General features: G+C 31.9%; 2 protein-coding genes across 3 annotated transcripts; one reads left to right on the top strand and one right to left on the bottom strand.

Annotated features, from left to right (window-relative positions):
- Positions 1-4791: 4791 nt before the first annotated feature.
- On the top strand, positions 4792-10481 carry LOC101510555 (uncharacterized). Of its 2 annotated transcripts, none has more exons than XM_004492092.4 (11): positions 4792-4928; positions 5375-5525; positions 5643-5691; positions 7132-7238; positions 7560-7605; positions 7937-8071; positions 8196-8285; positions 8393-8524; positions 8607-8690; positions 8929-8993; positions 9892-10481. In XM_004492092.4, the coding sequence occupies exons 2-11, from the start codon at positions 5425-5427 to the stop codon at positions 10082-10084; spliced, it is 1002 nt and encodes a 333-aa protein (XP_004492149.1). In that variant the 5' UTR covers positions 4792-4928; positions 5375-5424; the 3' UTR covers positions 10085-10481. The 2 variants fall into 2 exon arrangements, with proteins under 2 accessions (XP_004492149.1, XP_012568921.1); XM_012713467.3 differs by having other exon boundaries at positions 4806-4941.
- Positions 10482-13451: 2970 nt separating this feature from the next.
- LOC101510220 (actin-11) lies at positions 13452-17127 on the bottom strand. Its single transcript, XM_004492091.4, has 5 exons — positions 16988-17127; positions 15618-15687; positions 15117-15510; positions 14376-14989; positions 13452-13764 (listed from the first exon to the last, which is right to left on the bottom strand). Exons 2-5 carry the CDS (start codon positions 15675-15677, stop codon positions 13699-13701), a joined length of 1134 nt encoding a protein of 377 aa, XP_004492148.1. The 5' UTR covers positions 15678-15687; positions 16988-17127; the 3' UTR covers positions 13452-13698.
- Positions 17128-17851: the final 724 nt, after the last annotated feature.

Raw genomic sequence — 17851 nt, 5'->3', positions numbered from 1 at the left:
AATTTGAAGGATCAAAGATATGCTTCATAAAAAGTATAAAATAAGATCATTCTTCAAGTGACGCAATTGCAAGTACAAAGTTGCAAGTTGTAAAGTACATTGTTGATTGTACTTTCAATCTAGACCTTTACACGTGACTGAAAAGCAAGTAATCATCTCAGACAACTAACACAATCACAAGTACAAGTCAGCTCATCTCCAGCAACTTCGAAGAACGATCTTGGATGTCAAGAACGCTCCTGGATTCAACATGAACTCTCTTGTTTTTTGGCTGATCTTATAAGAGCTTATAAGGACATTCCCATAATTTTTGTTGCTCTTCAAACCATCATTGCAAGACAAGAAAAACATCAAGAATAAAAAGCAAGACTAATCCTCAAAGTTGATGGCTAAAGTAAGTAAGTACAAATTGGACATAAGTGATAAAGTCCATGCATCACTGACACACGTACATAACAGAAAGGCTTGGCACGCAACAACTATCAAAATTGTCAAAATCCAGCAATCACTCAAAACAGAAACGAAAAACATTCTCCGTTTTCACAACTTTAATCCAACAACGTTCTGGTTTACAAAGAGCAAAATCTGTTATAATCTAAAGATTGATCTGAGCTACAAAAGTACATCTATCTACACTACAAAACATCAGTATTCATCACAGAAGAAGTTAATAATCTACATAAGATTATTTTGGATAGATTCGATCAAAGAGGATTAACAAAGGCAAAGAAAAACATCAAGATCAATCTCCAAATTGATGAGTTATGAGAAAGGACAGCCATGACAGCAAGGATACTGCTGCTACACCTTCTTGCATAAAACACATCATATTTTTGAGGCAAAGGACTGACACACAACACCTGTCAAAATCCAACACTCATACAAAACACAAAACGAAGAATGTTCTTGTTTTACAAAAGAACATTATGGTTTTAAATCTCTTTTAAAGACATAATTAAAAGAGATAATTTTCCACAGTATAAATCAAATTATTGGTGAAGTCAAGAACTCGAGATCAATGCCCAAAAGTGAAAAATAGCCTCAAGATTGATCTCCAAATTGATGAGTTGTGAGTAAGGACACAAGTACATTGTACTTACAATATTATGCAGAAAGTTCTGCATAAACCTGACTCAAAACAGTGCCAACTAACATGTGACAACTAATTCACTCACTCATTCATGTTTTCCATGAAACCCAAGAGCAAGAACGTTCTTTGTTTTGTCAAGAACGTTATGGACATCAAGTAAACACATGTTTAATTGCTTTAAAATATATCTGACACTTGGAAAGTGTGTCCAATGGATATATTCATTTTAAACTGAATATTCAAAGCCTTTTAACATCTATAAATTAAAGATCAATTGAAAGGTGAAGGCAATAGTTCAATTTACAAATCTACCAACACTTGTTCAAGTAACAAGTCATAAAAACTCTACAAGCAAACTCCAACTCTCTTCACTATATCTTTGAATCATTATATACTGTGTTTGTCTTTCATTTATCTCAAACAATTGTTGAGATGTTTCACGATCCCAAACACTTTTATCATACACATCATTTGTAACTCAAGTCTATCTTTTATGTTAGATTGAATGTGTTTGTAAAAATCCTTTCAAGGCTGCAAGGTGATTGTAAAAATCATTTCTAGGTTGAAAGATCTCCAAATTGATGAGTTGTGAGTAAGGACACAAGTACATTGTACTTACAATATTATGCAGAAAGTTCTGCATAAACCTGACTCAAAACAGTGCCAACTAACATGTGACAACTAATTCACTCACTCATTCATGTTTTCCATGAAACCCAAGAGCAAGAACGTTCTTTGTTTTGTCAAGAACGTTATGGACATCAAGTAAACACATGTTTAATTGCTTTAAAATATATCTGACACTTGGAAAGTGTGTCCAATGGATATATTCATTTTAAACTGAATATTCAAAGCCTTTTAACATCTATAAATTAAAGATCAATTGAAAGGTGAAGGCAATAGTTCAATTTACAAATCTACCAACACTTGTTCAAGTAACAAGTCATAAAAACTCTACAAGCAAACTCCAACTCTCTTCACTATATCTTTGAATCATTATATACTGTGTTTGTCTTTCATTTATCTCAAACAATTGTTGAGATGTTTCACGATCCCAAACACTTTTATCATACACATCATTTGTAACTCAAGTCTATCTTTTATGTTAGATTGAATGTGTTTGTAAAAATCCTTTCAAGGCTGCAAGGTGATTGTAAAAATCATTTCTAGGTTGAAAGGTGAAGATTATAACAGATCAAGGTTGATCTGGACTGGTGGTGTAAAAACCAAGAACGTTCTCCGTTTTGAACACTTAGTGAAAAATCTTACGATTGTGAGGACTTGACGTAACCCAGATTGGGTGAACCAGGATATATCCTTGTGTGATCTCTTTATCTCTATCTCTATTTATTTTATGCTTTACAATAAGATTTTATATTGATAAAATTGATATTGTTGTTTATTTACTAACCAAGATCAATCTTCGTTTATAACCAAGATCAATCTTGAGTTAAACTTTCAGTTTTAAACATGAATTTTTTAAAAGGGGCAATTATAATTCAAACCCCCCTTCCTTATAATTGACTTTGTTACTTCAATAATTATTATTTTACTTGTTTCCTATGTTAAAGTATTCATTGAAAATTTTGGGGAACACAATCTTTTGAATTTTTCTCAATATCATCCTTTTATTTATTTTAATGATTTTTGTTATATAATATGTTTGTAATATTATTTTATTTATGAGTTATAAAGCATTTAAACATCGAATTGATGTAGAGTTGAATATGTTTTTCCTTTGAGTTACGATGAAATGAGAGGTGATTTATATATATATTGGAAATCGTTGTTATAATTATGAAATCGTTAACGGTGGTAGGTGCACCTAGCTACCTCGTTTCAATTAGGGAGAGTTGCCCATTAGATGGAACTGCCCCTATGAGAGAGGTCATCTGTAGGAGGAGAGAGCTATCAACGAGATGTAAACTCCCTAATTGATGAGTGATGATGCGTTGCGGGATTGAGAGGAGAGGACTATCCATTAGATGAAGTCACTCCTAAGAGAAATGCCACCCTTAGAAGGAAAGGACTATCAATGAGATGAAGTCGCCTCTTAATTCTCAAGAATTTATATTGTTACTAGCTTGATTTCCTATGATTTTTTTGGTTGCTCATGGTGATTTCACTTTTCTATAAATTGGATTGTAAATTAATGATTTTATTGTGTGTATACTTTACTTGAGAATTATCTATATTTTTTACAGTATTGTTTAATATATTTGCCACAAGTTTGTAAAACAATTATTCATGCCTTTTTGTGTTTTCCTTCTAGTTGGTGGTGGTGGTTGTTTCTTCACTAAGTCTTTGTGACTTACCCTTTTATGTTGTTTATTTTTTTTTCCAGATTCACAGGTAGCTGAGTAGCAAGTTGCTAGTAGATTCAAGTCTCGATCATATTTTTTTGGTAGGCCTCTTTGATCGATGACCTTTTTTTTTTGTAAAGTATGTGAGTCATGATGCATTTTGCAGCTATTTTGAGTCTATAAAGTCTTTTGGAAAATATATTAAATATTTAGATTATGCTCTTTGAATTTGTCTGAGTTAGAAGTTTAAAATAGGATTTTGTAAATTTGAGAATGTTAAAGTTATAGAAGATACTCTGTTGAAATTTCGAGAAAAAATTATATATTTTTCGAAATGGTTATTTAGAACTATTTATTTGCTTAATTGTTAAGTTTGTTGATAGGCTTGTCATGCTAGGAGTATAGATTGTGCGTCGGTCACCACGTTTAGTTTTCGGATCGCGACAAATATTGAGCACCAGTATAATTACTTCAAATATAACTTCTCAAAATTAGCCAAAGAATGACCAATCTAGTCACAAGGAGAACAAAAAAGATGATATTTTATGTATTTAATATTAACAAGAAAAACATATCATCCCCTTTCTATCCAAATTTTATCGCGATTTTTTGCAAATAAATCAATACCAATTAAATTCTAGCCAAATTACCAAAATATCTTTGGAAAAAACCTTGTTGTAGCATTAAGCTCACAAACGTTCCAAGACAACTGGTGATAGGAAAAAATAAATATACCACTAATATTTTTGATCCAAGGCCATCCATCAAACCCTACACTATAGTCTACTTATGCTTTGAGTGATACTTTAAACATAACCAATTCATATCAAATTATGTATAATTCAACACAAGTGTTTGAGTTTATAGTGAGCAATGTATAAATCAGACCCAATAAATTCAGATATACATCTATTATAACTTTTAAAAAAGAGTAAAATAGAAAACACCTAAGTTGAACCACCAAAGAGAATAAGAAAATATAATCTATAAAAATCTCATGTGGTAGAGAAATTCTTATATAAAAAATCCATTAAAATTTAAAAACTTTTAAATACCATAAAAGACATTTTATAAGTTGATTGAATACAACTAAGTTTCTACAATTTATTTAAAAAACTTATATAATTTTAATTGAATAGTCCAAGATTTTTTTTTAGTTTTTGCTAAAATTTCTAAATATATAATTTAATATATTAATTAAAATTGATTGAATACCTGAACACTTTTTGTAAAAAAAAAAAAAAAAAAAAAAAAATTTTATTGAATACCTGAACACTTTTTGTAAAAAAAAAAAAAAAAAAAAAAAAGTCTTTTTAATTAAATACATCCTGGAATAACATATGGGATTCTAATCTCAAGCCCAATCTACTTCCTTTTGAAGAGGCCCGTCAACTCAAACATCTCAATCAAATAAAATAAAACAGCAGCGGCTGTTTTACACTTGTAAATCTGAAACAACTTGGAGTCGCACCACTGAACTACTCAACTGGCCAGAAAACGCTGCCGGAGTTCGTCGTCGGCCACCGTCATAAACGGTGAGAAACTCCGGTATAAGGAATTCATTTTTTATTTATTTTTTGAACTTTCCTTCCCCTTCCTGATGCAGCAGTGCGCTCGAGGATACGTTTCCAGTGCGATCTACGGTGGCGATTCGAAGTCGCATCTAACCTTCACTCGGCACCGCGATTCCAAAATTGCGCGCATAAGCAGCGCCATTGATAAAATATATTAAAACTTCCTTTTTTTCCATTATGATGATAATATTAATGTTATGCATTATATGATAAAATTATAGGGATAAGCTATTATAAGTTGATTAATTCGATTATTGGTGTTGAATAGTTTGATTATTGTTATAATTTGATTAAGTTAATGTATGTATGTTGAAACCGTAATGTATGATTTTTTTTTAATCTACTATTTGTTGGTTTTGTTTATTTACTGTGAACAGTGTATGAGAATTCTGTTTGTTTCATAACAGGTGGAAGATATTAGGAATAACTACAGGATCTCATAGAGTAGAGAAAAGGAATGGAGTTTATGTGTTTAATTGTGACCCTCTCTGTGATTTTGGTCTTAGGACTTGTCTTTGTAATATTCCTAGAAGCGTATAGAAGAAGAAATAACCACCAGTATGTACTTATTTTCTTCACTCATATAGTCTTATACGGATGAATATAAAATGTTATGTGTCTATGTGAACTGTGTTGTGATTGTTTGTTTAATGTTTTCATTTTGATTTTCATAAGGCACATTGAAGTTCCTGCTATTTTTGAGGATCCTAATTCATTGAAACAGGTAAATGTTTCCTTTTGCATTTTGTTTTTAGAGCTTCTTTGGGTATGTAAGATTTTGCGAGAAATTTATATTTGTTTACTTGTCGAGGGAAGGGGCCCTTTAAGACTCTGTTTGGGAGTTTGGAGGGAAGGGGAGGGCTATGGGGAAGGAGAATAGAAGGAAATTGAGAGAAATCTTATACCATATTTGAAAGAGTGATTATGTAGAAAATGATAAGAGAATGTGTATGTTTCAACAATTTTAAACTTTTAGAGTATTATAACAACATTGAAATAATTTGAAAGATTTATCTATGCCCCCAAAACCCTCCAAAATCCTCCTTCAATACATTTTTTGGGTTCCCTCAAATTAGGAGGATTTTGTATCATGAAGAAAAACAATCTCTCCAAAGCCCTTCCTTTCTTTCATTTCCTCCTTCCTATTTCCCAAATCCCTCCCCTCCCTTCTCCTCCTAAACTCCTAAACATAGCCTAAGATGCTGTGTTTTTTTTTTCTTTCCACAAGTGAATTTGGTTATGCAAAATTGCGACTTCACTGGTAGTTGTACAACTTGAAGTGATTGAAGATTAAAGGTCCAGTGGAAAGTGGGAACATGTCTTAACCTATGTTAGAGGAAATCATGACCTGATCAAGAAGTTGGAGGAAATCATTGTAGTTATTAAGCATGGCTATTTATTAGTGTTTCTGTTTGTATAAGCTCTTAATATGGCTGGACTCAAAACCTAAAGAAAGTACAAATATAAGGTTCAGTTATTATTAAGTAAAAGAAAGATATACGAGGTTGGTAAAGTGGCGGAAAGATGTACTTCATTAGAATTATAAGGGAATGATTCACTTTTATGGCATAAGTTAATATGCATATCATCAGTGTCACAGAGCATCTTGAGTTAATCCAAAATTTATTTCAATTTAAAACTCGGCTGCAAAATGAATGTCAACAATCTCCTTTAGCATTTGAGCTTATCACTTATGTTATATTGCTTTTACATCCCTTGTAAAGTAATCATTTGAGCTTATCATAAATGCCTTGATTGTCTGTAGTGATGATCATTAACTTATTGAAATTATCGATTTTTTTTTTCATACGCAATCTCTACACTGTTATTGAGCTAGAGCGGTTGGCATTTATGGTCTATGCTTAATTTCTACTCTTATAATCTGGTTTTAATCCCAATTTCAAGAGCAAGGAACAGTCATCACTAGTGCATTTCACATACATCTTTGGATACCTTGCACCTGCAAACATCATCCCAAATTCAGCTCACTGCCCCAACATTCATATTTGGCCTTCACTGTGTATATCAATAGAGTCAATGCATAGAAATGTGTAATTCTAGGTGTCAATCAATTTATCAATCAAGTAAATGCATAGCTTTTTGAAGACAACTCCCAGTCATGAATTGGTTTTGACTGATCACTGGTTTAATTCTTTTAATTTAGGTTCCTTGCCCACACGTAGTTGATCCTGCCTCAAAGTATATCTCTTTGATAATTCCTGCATTCAATGAAGAGCATAGGCTCCCTGGTGCACTCGAGGAAACTATGATGTAAGTCAAAGCATACTATTTTCATCAAGATGAATGCTTTTTCTGTTCATATAAAGATGTTAGCATGTTTGACCAACACTTCCTTGACGAGAAAAGTTTGAAATGACCATACCATAGTATGCAGTTAACTACAGGGAAAAATCTAAGGTTCTAAAGATTAGATAGATTTAAATTTCATGCACTTATTTGATGGGATATACTTCATACATAAGAGTAGTGGTGTGAGTAGTTACTTAACTGCTTATCTTATGAAGTAGCATATCCCTTACTGTTTAAGGTTGTTATCATGAGCTTAATTTTACTTATGCTTTTATGCTGTAGTTATCTGCAACAACGTGCTTCAAAGGATCCTTCATTTTCATATGAGGTACATCCAGTTCCATTCTCTTGGAATGTTGGTTTAGAATCTAGCTTATTGTCTTGAAAGTATGAACTAAATTATTACACCGTGTGAAACATCATATAACAGTATTAATCTTTCCAATGTTTCTGGCAGACATGAATAAAATAGGCTCTATTTCACTCATGAACTTTACTGATGTAAATTGACATTACTATCTATATCCATTCAAATCATTATGGGCTGATATAGTGTATTTGATCCTCCTTGCCCAACATACTTTATTCCTTATGTGTTTGTATTTCAAATCTTTCCACGTATACACTTTATATTCTCTTATCAATGGGCACTTGAGCAGGTTGTGATTGTAGATGATGGAAGTGTTGATGGGACTAAAAGAGTAGCTTTCGAATTTGTAAGGAAATACACAGTAGACAAGGTAAGGGTCATCCTTCTTGGAAGAAATCATGGCAAGGGAGAAGCAATCAGAAAAGTGAGTCTAATTTAAACTGCACTCTTTTAAAATACTCTTATATGGAATGGCTGTGTCACATAACATTATGCTTGTGGATCATTAATTAAGGCTTTCTTTTTTCCTTGAAAGCATGGTATTACAGGGGATGTTGCACTCACGCGGTGAGCTACTTCTCATGCTTGATGCTGATGGAGCAACTAAGATCACCGACCTAGAAAAACTTGAAAATCAGGTTACTGGACTGTTATGATGTGCAGTTTTTATCGATAAATAACTGTATATTACTTTTTGTTTCTAGTCCTAAATGTTGATTTGCATTGTCTACTGTTCTGCTGTCAGATTCGAGCTGTTGCTGAGAAGGAATTTCACCATGGAGATTCAAGTGGTAATGATCCTAGCTTTAGAATATCTGACACCCCTGTTGTTGTATTTGGGTCACGAGCTCATCTAGAGGAGAAAGCTTTGGCTACAGTTAAGCATGAACCATTCTTTGTTTTATTGTTCCCATTTGTATACATTATCATGGTTGAATAACTTAGCTTAACATCTGCAGAGGAAGTGGTACCGCAATTTTTTGATGAAGGGGTTCCATCTTGTGGTTCTCTTGGCTGCTGGTCCTGGAATTCGTGATACACAGGTAATTGACTACTGCATTAATTTTTTACCTTGCATTCTGATTTTGCTACCCAGATGGCTGGCAAACTCCTTTTGCATACATCCTACAAATTGATCAAAGCTTTGCGAGATGTGGTTGTGCCGTGAATACCTGTTGATTTTTTTATTTAGTTCTTCACTGCTTCTCAATGCTTTTGCTTGAGCATGTTTTTTAGATGTTGGTTTTTATTTTATCTGATATTGACTTTGTACATTCACAGTGTGGTTTCAAGATGTTTACTAGGGCTGCAGCTAGGAAACTTTTTTCAAATGTCCGCTTGAAGAGGTGATTGTTCTCAGCACTCTATAGAATGCAATAATTTACTCTATATTGTTAATAGCGCCACAATTGCGGAGCGGAAAGGACCTCTGGTGCAAATGTTTTTTGGTTGCTATCCGCATTCAACAGTTGCGGTGTTAGCATGCGCAAATCGCGGAAACATTGCAGCTGAAAAGTCCTTTCGCGGCCGTGAATTCATTATTAAAAAGTATTTTTAGCTACGATCTGCTGCTTTCCGGTCACTGCCCTCACAAGCTGAGAATAAATGAAGAAGAAACAAGAAAGAAGATATAAGAAGAAATGAAGGATGAGTCTGATGAGATGCGCAGCAGACAACCAGACACAGTAGAGTGGCAGTTGAAAAGATGAAGTTTCAGTTTTAGGGTTTAGAGAATTGACATTTCAATTTTAGGGTTTGAGTTTCATATAATGGAGCTAAATAAACTAAAATGGGTCAACTATTTTCCTAATGTCATAAATGTTTGGGTTGTTGGTAATAATAGTGTTAAATTAAATAATATGCCAAGAAATTGGACAGAGGAGGAATGCCACTTGCCCTACCTAAACAATTGTAGAAAACAATTCAAATTAAACTGAAATAAGAATATTTAAAAAATATTCTAACATGTCTAATAAATAAATAACTGAAACAGAGAAGAAATTTATTTATTTATATACATTTATTGAAAGTGAAAATTAAGTATCTTCTAGAAGATAAAAGATATTCAGTTTATGTTGGGAATATTGAATTTGTATTTTAGTGGTCCCAAAGATAAGCTGATTTTTAAGTTGAGGTAGGTTTGTTCAATCAAGCTTTTCTGCTATTTATATACCTATTCTGCACAGCCACACATGTGCTGAAAACTTTATACTTTTCTTTAATAGTCTTTTTCATTCTATGCAGGTGGTGCTTTGATGTTGAGTTAGTCTTTCTGTGTAAATGGTTCCGGATCCCAATTTCAGAAATTTCTGTAAATTGGTCTGAGATCCCGGGGTCCAAAGTGAATCTTCTGAGTATACCAAACATGGTTTGGGAGCTTTTGCTCATGTCTGTAGGCTACAGGATTGGCATATGGAGAATTTCTAATTCTACCTGAGCTTCAATGATCAATTTTGGGAAGAAAATTGACATTTTCTATCCAAAGTATTTAAAGTTTGTAGGACTAACCATAACCTTCCGGATTGTGCTGTGTTCAGGATGGGGTCATGGAGGCTTTGATTTTTTTCTTTTATACTGTTGTTATATCTACTAGGTAAATGTATTCAACATTTCATAGTTACTTACCATTGACTGAGAAAATATCTAATAACAAGTTTGTATTTGTTTTCTTAGTTAGCATATTCTACAGATAACATTTCATTCCTTAGGTGTCATTTGAAAGATTATCTAACAATGGTAAGTTATTTGATGCTTAAACTATGAAATTCGTACACATATATGTAATATTTCATATTGTATTTTTATGTAACCATTTCATTATTTTTACACTTGCACTTCTGAAGACAGACAACATTTGCAGTTTAGAACTTGTGCAATGTGGCAAATCTTGATTTGTTTGTTTATTTAAGCAGCCAGCGTAAGTGAAATTTAATAGAATGAACTACTCTGTACTCCTTAAAAAAGGGTTGTATATTACAGGCTTGAATCTTCGATGATAAAAATTGAATAAAAAGTTTTATAAAATAAAGTTAAATACTTTTATTGCTAGTTTGTTATTTTTATAATTGCTAGTTGGTCTTAGGATAAGTTTTGATATACCAATGAATTTAGAGCTTTTAATAAAAAGAATCAAGTCTACAAAATTTTATTCAATTTACAAATTAGGTTTTGATGAACATGATTTACTTATATTAAGAGATAAAGTTATACTTGCTAATGATGTCCTTGCATAGAGAATTTTTAATCCTACTTAGCTATCTGTCAAGAAATAAAGAGCCTTGGCTACATTCCCTTCCCTTCTCCCCATACTGATTGTCCAAACCTGTTTGTTTGCTGTTGGACTTCATCGGCTCACTTCTTAGGCTGTGTCTTGTTTCCCACATTTTCTGCGTTTTGTTGCGCTTTCTGGAGATCTTTTCTCATGGTAGTGTTTGGATGATCTTACTAGCTTATTTTCATTGGGCTTGCCCATAAGTCGAGAAGGAAAGTTGGCTTTTGTATCCCCTAAATTAATCCTATATTCCTCATTTAAAAATTTTATTTTTAAATGTCTAAACCACCCTTGATAAAACTGTAAAAATTTAAAAGAATTTTTTTTACCGGAAATTTCATTATGAATGAAATTTCCTTATAAATGAATACCGGAAATTTCATTTTTGAAATTTCCGGTAGTTATAAATGAATTTTGAAATTTTCGGTAGTTATAAATGAATACCGGAAATTTCATTTTTGAAATTTTCCGAGTACCACCCGGAAATTTGAAATTTCCAGGAGTACCACCCGAAAATTTGAAATTTCCGGTATTGATTTATAACTACAAGAGGAAAATTTCATTCCTCATCGAAATTTCTCCACGATGCTATCATGTATTAGGCTTACAAACTTTTTTTCTTCTCATTTTTATAATTACAAAATTGTTTAATATTTGAAAATACCAAATATTATTTTTCAAATATTTTTATTATTAGTTTTTAATTATATTTTATTAATTTTTTTTATTAGATCGGAATAAAAATAGGAGATAGTTGTTAAGAAAAAAGTTGTTATTTTATAAAATATTCGCAATAAAAATAGGAGTGAGTTGTTAAGAAAATATGTTGTTATTTTATAGGCAAAATATTAGGGACACGTTTTGTTGGTGGTACATTTAGTCAACCATTTGATTTTAGGATGAATGTTTGTGGCAAAATATTAGGGACACGTTTTGTTTGTGGCAAAATTTTAGGATGTATTTTTTTTTTCTTCAATTTAATTTTTTTATTAATAGTATTTTGATTTTTTAAATAAATTAAAAATAATTAAAAAATCAAAATTCTATTATTAAAATAAAATAAAATACATTAAATTAGAGAAAAAAATACGGTTAAATAGATAAGTCAAAACAAACAACTTGTTATATTATAATAACTTTTTTTTATAAATAATAATAATAATAATGATAACTACCAGAAGTTTCATTCATTCTAAATTTCTTTTATAACTATCGGAAATTTCATTCATTCTAAAATTTCCAGTAAAAAAATTCTTTCATTTATAACTACTGGAAATTTCATTCATCCTGAAATTTCCGGTAAACAATTTTTTTTCATTTATAACTACCGGAAATAAAAAATTCTTTTAAATTTTTACAGTTTTATTAAGGATAATTTAGACATTTTAAACATAAATTTTTTAAATGAGAGATATAAGATAAATTGAGGAGTACAAAAGCCAACTATCGTCGAGAAGTCACATGTGAAATCCCTCACTTCTCTTTTGAGTTAGTAAAAAAAATAGCAATTAATAAAGGAATTGTCATCTAACTCTAGCTAGTAGCTACCTACCCCGACCGTCATAAATAGGATTAGGTGTTATCAGTAACTAGGACTCGTTCAATCTTGTTTGGACAATTCAAATTGTAAGGTTTTTTTTAAGTAGAAAATTTCAATTTAAATATTGAACAGTTCAATCTTGATTGGACGACTTTGAATTTCTGTAGTCACAATATGAAATTGGAATATGTCATTCTTCTTATAGGTCTATGCCAACTGGGTCCACCATGTAGTACCACTTAGGTATATCCCTTTTTCTTCATAAGTTGTCTTAGAGTATCAAACACCTCAATTGAACTATATATCCTTGTTAAAATAATCAGCATCTATATTGTATTTAGCAAACCGGGAATTAGATTGGTTGGGTTTGAACATGATTCTGTCACTAATTAAGCACCATGCACCTTCTCTTTCCTCACATCACTTAACCCAACTCTTTCTAGCTGATCAAGAAGTGAGAAATTGAATGGATAGTTCAAGTATGGCTGGCTTGTCAATGTTTTCATATTCCGGAGCAACTTTTTCTGCTCTATAAAATTACGCGTGGTTACACGTGGTTTTGAAAGCATATTTTTTAACTACACAAATTATCCTTTTTTTTAGATGTGATACATCCAGAGTGATTTGAGAGCTGAGTAAAATTTATCCCACATATTTAACACCTTAACCGATGAAGGTTCTAGATATAGTGTTAATCTATAAATTTAGTAATATTGCATGCTGCTATATTTATTTCTTCTTAAAAACTATGCTGCAAAATGAATCTCAACAATTCATCTTCAGTATTAATTTGAGTATGCTCTTGGTGTTGGATTGCAAATGCTTTGGGTCAATTTATAATTCCTTTATATTTGACAGACTGACTTATGAGTTAATTCTGTATTTAAAATAATCAAGGATAATATATTTAGCATATATATATTGGGCACATGCATGGTAATTTGATAATCCCAGTTAATTAATGTAGGCAGAATGAACCAGTACAAAAATAAATAAATAAAATAAACTCATCAAAATATATTACTGAAAAGAAGTGGATCATTTTGAAAAACAACTCCTCGCCTTCAGCAGAAAATAATAATCACTCCAACAAGATAATAAGATGGAAAAAAGGATAACAAAAGCAAATAATAATGAATAAAAGGGGTTACAATAGTTGCAATGCTTCCGGAGGATTTCATTGAACACTAGTCTTTCCCTTCAATAAACCATATTTTCTCAAAACAGTAGCACTTGTTGTCTAGAAGCACTTTCTGTGCACAATTGATGGACCAGATTCATCATATTCTGCCTTTGCAATCCACATCTGCACTCAAAGCAAATGTTTGTGTCATTAGCAATAACATACGTTTATTAATTGTCATAAGCACATAAGCACTTGCGAAACTGATTGAAAGAACTTATGAAAATAGGTTATGACATGTTGGTAAATTGATTGCAGTTTTATTTTAATAAACACCATGGTAGCTTATGAAAATAACCAACTTATATAAAAATGATTTGACATTATTTTATCTTTTGTTACTAGTTTATACATAAGCATTTACGCTATAAGCACGGATAAGATAAACATTTATGCTATAAACACTTAATTAAGTTGCTTAATCAAAAACAGGACCTTAGACCCTAAAACTGTAAAGCTATGTCAATTTAGTCCTTGAAATAGTAGGACTATCATTTTAGTCCCTAAAAATTTTAATATTTCAAAATAGTCCCTAAACTTGAAAATCTTTAATCATATTAGTTCCCTTAAATCAGTCAATTTTATTGAGAATTTTTAAATTTTGGGATCCTTTTGAAATTTAGTTTGAGGGACCAGGTTAGAAATGCCCTACAATTTAAATAAAAGAATATTATACATAGGACCCTATCTTATAATAACATTCCAAGAAGAGAAAGGATGGAACAAAAACAAACCTGCTGGAAGGTGCTAAGAGATGCCAAGATAGAACCACCAATCCAGACACTGTATTTTCTCTCAGGTGGTGCTACCACCTTGATCTTCATGCTACTTGGGGCCAAAGCAGAAATTTCTTTGCTCATTCTATCAGCAATGCCTGGGAACATGGTCGTTCCTCCTGAAAGGACGATGTTACCGTACAGGTCTTTCCTGATATCAACATCGCACTTCATGATGGAGTTGTAAGTGGTCTCGTGAATGCCTGCTGCTTCCATTCCTATCATGGATGGTTGGAACAGGACCTCTGGACATCTGAAACGCTCGTCTCCAATGGTGATCACCTGTCCATCAGGCAATTCGTAGCTCTTCTCCACAGACGAGCTTGTCCTGGCTGTCTCCAGCTCTTGCTCGTAATCAAGGGCAATGTATGCCAGCTTTTCTTTTACATCCCTCACAATTTCACGCTCTGCTGAGGTGGTAAAAGAATAACCACGTTCAGTCAAAATCTTCATCAAGAAATCGGTGAGGTCGCGACCAGCCAGGTCAAGACGAAGGATGGCATGTGGAAGGGCATAACCCTCGTAAATAGGGACAGTGTGGCTGACACCATCACCAGAATCCAACACAATACCTGCATAGCCACGGAAAATATTAAAACTTTTAAAAGTCCATAACTTGACACATGACCGATTTAAAACAGTGTTTTTACAATCGGGTTTCTAAATGAATCCTTATCAAACAATTCAAAAATAACTCACCAGTGGTACGACCACTAGCGTACAGTGAAAGAACGGCCTGAATAGCGACATACATAGCAGGGGTATTAAAAGTCTCAAACATGATTTGGGTCATCTTCTCACGATTAGCCTTAGGGTTAAGAGGAGCCTCAGTTAACAGAACTGGGTGTTCTTCTGGGGCAACACGAAGCTCATTATAGAAGGTATGATGCCAAATCTTTTCCATGTCATCCCAATTGCTAACGATTCCGTGTTCGATGGGGTATTTGAGAGTCAAAATACCACGCTTAGACTGTGCCTCATCACCAACATATGCATCCTTTTGACCCATGCCAACCATCACGCCGGTGTGACGAGGACGACCTACAATGCTGGGAAACACAGCACGTGGGGCATCATCTCCAGCAAATCCAGCCTGAAAAAATATATCGGAATTAATTAATTTTCTCAAATTCAACTTTATATTATATTTTTAAGCAAATTTAATTTAAGACCAAAAAATATAAGATCCTTTCTTTATACCTTAACCATTCCAGTCCCATTGTCACAAACAAGAGGTTGAATATCCTCAGCGTCTGCCATCTTCTAATATCTGCAGGATAAATGAAAAATACTTAGAAGAAATGCACTGTTTAGGAATTTTAGTTTAGGAAATTCCTCACTATATCAATCTTAGAACACAATTTCCCAAAACCGAAAACTCATTGGTAGGATATCAAAGTTTAATCATAAATCTAGCCAAATCAAATTCAACTATCCTATAGGAACAAAAAAGATGTTCATGGATAGATAAAAATAGTAAGCTATCCAATAACAATTATACAATACACGAAAGGTAGTGCATTCCATTATTTGTTTTAATTTGTTCCATTACATCAAACAAGATGATCTAAGAATAGTTGTATTCAAATATCATGGACATTTTGCAGCATGTAATAATCATTATAATCCTAATATTATTTACCACATCAATCTGCATTAAACAACTCGAGAAAATGACCACCAAATAAACATTAAGCTTACAAAAGAAACTAGTATATCTAATTGCATGAATCATGTGTTCCAACATAGTAACATCCAAATAAAAAGTACGCATACATATACGTATTGCATAGATACCGACTCAAACACCTATACATACATCCTATATTTCTCAAACAAAGGAAATTTGTTGTTAAAAACAATAAGTTGATAGAGCAAGAAAGGGTCCACAGGAAAAGCATTATCAAATTTCCTTTTTCAGTATCTCTTCTTTCACTTTACACCTCAAATATAGCTTAATTAATTGAATCATATTAAAAAAGGAAACTATTACATAACATAATGTTCTATCAACATCAAAACAACAATTCAAATCCTTTTCACACACATCTGAAAACAACTTTTGATAAGATCAAGCATAACAGTCATAGATCCATCACCATCAACCATAAAAATCTCAAAAAGAAAAACACATTGGTTGTGAATGAAATCATTTAAACCAATCAAGATTGTTCTTTTTCTTGTCCCTTCAAAATAAAATAATCACCAAGATCGATCAATTAAAACGACCCAAATAAAAATAAATTGAAAAAACATAAAAAAAAAACACAAAATCTAACGAGAATCAAATCCACATCCAATTCTTTTATACAAAATTTCTATTTTTATCCAAAATAGAAAAATGTGTAAAAATGGTTCAAAATTAAAATTTTCTTATACACAATTGAACAAATCAAAATCCAAGAACGACCCAATTGAAATCGAACTAATCAAAAACAAAAGAAACCAAAAACAAGAACACCCACAAATCAAATTACGAAATGACTCAAAATTCAAAGCGTGAAAAACACAAAAAAATGGAAGAAACAGATCCAAGAAAGAAGAAAACAGATCGGAGAATAGAAACAGACCTTCGGAAAGGGAAATGCCGAGGGTGATGGAAGGCAAAGAACGAAGAGAAAATGCACAGAGGCAAGGTGAGAGGAAGAGAGAGAGAGCACAGAGAGAGAGAGAGAAACACTCCCTAAAGAGACCAAATGGAATTCAATATAAGAAGAACGAGATGCAATGTGAACCGTTGGATTTTTATTTTAAATCAAAGAAGAAAGGAACGCTTTCCATGGTGTTTGGCACTTTTTTAGTTATTTCTATTTATTATGTCTCCTATTCTTTTCCACTAATTCTTGCACTTTCCTTTTTTAAGATTTTATGTGAGTTTAAAATTGGAAAAGTATTAATTTTGATGTACTTTTCTTAGCTTTGAATTTTTTTTTTTACTCCTATCAGACATATCTCTTCTTTTAGATGTAAGATTAATCTATATTTAGGTTAGTTTTCCCTATATTGTGTTTTTTCTTATTTAAAAAATGTTTTATCTAAAATCTATAACTTACTCAATATTAAGACTATATTTGGTACAACATAGATAAACTAGTAGATAGTAGATGAGTTTTTAGAGGACAGGAGATAATTAATTGATAACGAATAGTGGATAATTAACTTATTAAATTTGAAGTATTTGATAAAATTAATTGATAAATAAACTTTTTAATATAAAATTACATAAAATTGTATTTTAATTAATATTTATAAATTAAACTAATAAAAGTAAAAATGAGAGAAAAAAATAAAAATATTATAAAATTATAAGGTTAAATGTTATTTGAAATAGTGTATTAAAAATCACTATAAATTTGTGAGAAAATAATCATTACAAAATATTTTTTTTGATCATACGAGAATATACACTATAAATTATCTATTGTAAACTAAGA

The sequence above is a fragment of the Cicer arietinum genome, chromosome 3 (assembly GCF_000331145.2).
Source record: "Cicer arietinum cultivar CDC Frontier isolate Library 1 chromosome 3, Cicar.CDCFrontier_v2.0, whole genome shotgun sequence".
NCBI lineage: Eukaryota > Viridiplantae > Streptophyta > Magnoliopsida > Fabales > Fabaceae > Cicer > Cicer arietinum.
This window is presented reverse-complemented; position numbering and strand designations above follow the sequence as displayed.